This window comes from Thalassophryne amazonica, chromosome 16 (genome assembly GCF_902500255.1).
Source record: "Thalassophryne amazonica chromosome 16, fThaAma1.1, whole genome shotgun sequence".
Classification (NCBI taxonomy): domain Eukaryota; kingdom Metazoa; phylum Chordata; class Actinopteri; order Batrachoidiformes; family Batrachoididae; genus Thalassophryne; species Thalassophryne amazonica.
Genome location: NC_047118.1, coordinates 38501202 through 38504471, shown reverse-complemented (window position 1 = coordinate 38504471; position 3270 = coordinate 38501202). Strand labels below are relative to the sequence as shown.

The window sequence follows — 3270 nt, the reverse complement described above, 5'->3', positions numbered from 1 at the left end:
GTGTGGTTACACGTGGTCTGCGGTTGTGAGGCTGGTTGGATGTACTGCCAAATTGTCTGAAACACCTTTGGAGACGGCTTATGGTAGAGACATGAACATTCAATACACGAGCAACAGCTCTGGTTGACATTCCTGCTGTCAGCATGCCAATTGCACGCTCCCTCAAATCTTGCGACATCTGTGGCATTGTGCTGTGTGATAAAACTGCACCTTTCAGAGTGGCCTTTTATTGTGGGCAGTCTAAGGCACAGCTGTGCACTAATCATGGTGTCTAATCAGCATCTTGGTATGGCACACCTGTGAGGTGGGATGGATTATCTCAGCAAAGGAGAAGTGCTCACTATCACAGATTTAGACTAGTTTGTGAACAATATTTGAGGGAAATGGTGATATTGTGTATGTGGAAAAAGTTTTAGATCTTTGAGTTCATCTCATACAAAATGGGAGCAAAACCAAAAGTGTTGCGTTTATATTTTTGTTGAGTATATATGTATATATATATATATATGTATGTGTGTGTGTGTACACACACCTTTGCTGCCCATCGTTCATAATTTTACAGTTGTATAATTTTTAGGCCATACCACCCAAGACCTACTGTTGCATTTGTTATTTCCAACTTTTCCCCCAGCCGCTTTCAGTTAACACTCCCACCCCCAATTTCTTTTGATCAGTTTACCCAGAGCAGTCGCCCTGCCAAGCCGGCGTACCCGGAGCAGTCAGAGAGAGGCTGAGAGAAACTGTGAGGAAGAAGAGGCACAGCATGCTGGGAGCTGTAAGTTTTCTTTAAATACTGTATGAGTTTGAGACTTGCCGTTTTGATTGGTCATGCTTTTAAGACTCATACTTTCAAAATGCTTTTTATGTTACTAATTTGTATCTACAGGGATATATTTATACAGTCCAGCAAAATAAATAAATAAGTCCTTTGAAAGTACTTCTTAAACTATACCAAAGCAGTGTGTCATAGTGAGTATATCTTCTCACATATCTATGAAAGTGGAATTTATTTTGTAATGTATTCTCAACAGATTTTTGGGTGTTTTGCATGCATATGAAGCACAGTTGTCCAAAGTAATCACTACAAGTCTGCTAGCACTTAGTTTATTTACCTGCTGTAGATCTTAATTTGTTCTATATCTGTAGCTCATATGATTTTATTGTATGCGCCATATTTTCTGTCGCACCAGAGTATAAGTTGCACCTGTTCAAAAACACTTCTTTAAGAGTGAGAGAAAAAACACAAGTTGCACCAGAGTGCTAGTTGAATTTACAACTTCATGCAACAAGAAGCAAAATTAATTTAATTACCACATTATTTAATTATAAGGCACACGTGGTATTTATGAGCACAGATAGAGCTAATTAATGTCACTAGGCACAAAATGTGAGTCAACTGCTTCTTTTCACTGAACAGATGATCATACGTGAGGTAAACGTGCAATGCAGTGAAACGTTTGAAAACTTTTGTAGTACATTTGTAAAAGATGATAAACTCACTGTTAATTTTCTTCTTGTTCTCAAATACGTATTCTTACAAATAGAAATATATATATATTCCCTCTTTTTATTAAAAAGTGTGGTCTTCCAGTTTAAAAGAAAGAAATCTTTACAGCAAAGAATTTTCTTTTTCTTCCTCCTCCTCCTTGTTGACAAAAGAAAAACAAGGTAGCCTCTGACAATATATTACCCTCAGTCTTTGAGACAACTCCTTTTCATGATCGGATGAAAGATTGGATTTTAGAGTCCATGTAGACAGTGTAGATTCTGCTCTTTGGGAATATTCCAGTTCCTCATTTAATAATTGATGATGGATTATCACATGTGGATTGGACGATATGAGCACATTAACTCAGCTCAGACTCTGGTGTTTGGTGAAAACTTCAGTCTCGGTTATGGATTTCTTTTGCATTGCCCCAATCATTAACATTAATTAGCTGGTTAATCTGCTGCAGCACTTATTCTAAATCAGTAATGTGTCAGTTCAATTAATTTTTGTCGTGAGTGAATCGATGACTCCCCCAAACATCTAAAAACAGTGCTTAGGTTGAAATATGTTAGATATCACTTTTAAAATCTTTGATGCACCAGATCAGTCCAAAACAAAAACTTTGATTTACTTGTCATACTCCATAAACCTCTCTGCCGCCTGCTGAACACTGCTGTCTTTTAGATGGCTTGCTTGCGTGCGTGCATGCGCGTGTGTGGTGGACAACAAGGCCACCACTGCATGTAATTCATAGCATCTGAAAAGATGAAGAAAAATCCTCTTTTCTGTGTTGAAAACAGTCATGCTGTGTGTGTGAGGAATTTAATGAAGTGGCGCTAACTCAAATGATTTGTTTCCTGTGCTAGGTACGGTTGGACAACAAAGAACAGTTCAATGAGAAGTGTGTATGATGCAGCCTCACACGTGACAGGACTGGCCTTTTGTGACGAGGAACACCGAAAGGGAATGTACAATTTCTCAACATAACTCTGCTCTCATTTACACATTAAGACAATGGAGAAAACAAGGTTTTTTCTGAGAATTATTGCTTTTTCTTAAAGATTTGAACATGGAACAAATAGCAAAAGAAGCTACAAGAAAATACTTAAAAACTATGATGGTCGAAGTGGAATAAGATGAAACATCAGGATCGACTGCAGAGGTTTTCTGTAAAGAACAAAACAAACTTCCTCTCTAGGTGTACTGACTTTCCCCACAACACCCTCAAAGTGCTCAACTCTTATCATCAGTTTGATCAGTTACTCATGTTTTTGTTTGCTTTGTTTTTTGTTTTTGTTTTTTTGTTTTTTGGGTGGGGGGGGGGGGGGGGGTCTTTTGATTGTTGTGAAGAACCATATCGGGAGCAACTTGGGAGAGAATTTATGGTCCTCTCAGATGTAGTATTTTAGCTTATGGTCACAGTTATTGTAGTCTTTTATTATTATTTTGTATCTTCATCAGTATTTACTCATGCAACATGGAATAGATGTATTTCACTTTATGTTTGGTCTGCACATTGATGGGATTCCCCCTGGAGAGGGAGGAGTGATGCTGGAATGCCAGGGTCAAGTTTTCCACAAAGACGTTAAGACATTATTGCCTTGCAGAATGGATATCTGTTGCCTTTCAAAAGTCACATGAATGAGTGTGAATTGTGTGCATGTGTGAAACTAAAAAAAAAGAAGTGCTGATATCTTTTATTCCATTCTGGTCCTTTTTGAAAAGTGTTCTTATTTTTCATCATTGGGGGTTTTTACAGTACAGATAGTAATCGTGCAAAA

At 37.9% G+C, this 3270-nt stretch overlaps 1 protein-coding gene across 1 annotated transcript in view; it reads left to right on the top strand.

Moving 5' to 3' along the window:
* tcf20 (transcription factor 20) overlaps positions 1-2989 on the top strand; it is a 39338-nt gene extending 36349 nt beyond the window's left edge. Inside the window, 2 exon segments of the mRNA XM_034190085.1 lie at positions 675-775; positions 2356-2989. Coding sequence (XP_034045976.1) covers positions 675-775; positions 2356-2387 — 133 coding nt within the window. The 3' untranslated portion in view covers positions 2388-2989.
* The last annotated feature ends 281 nt before the right edge of the window (positions 2990-3270 follow it).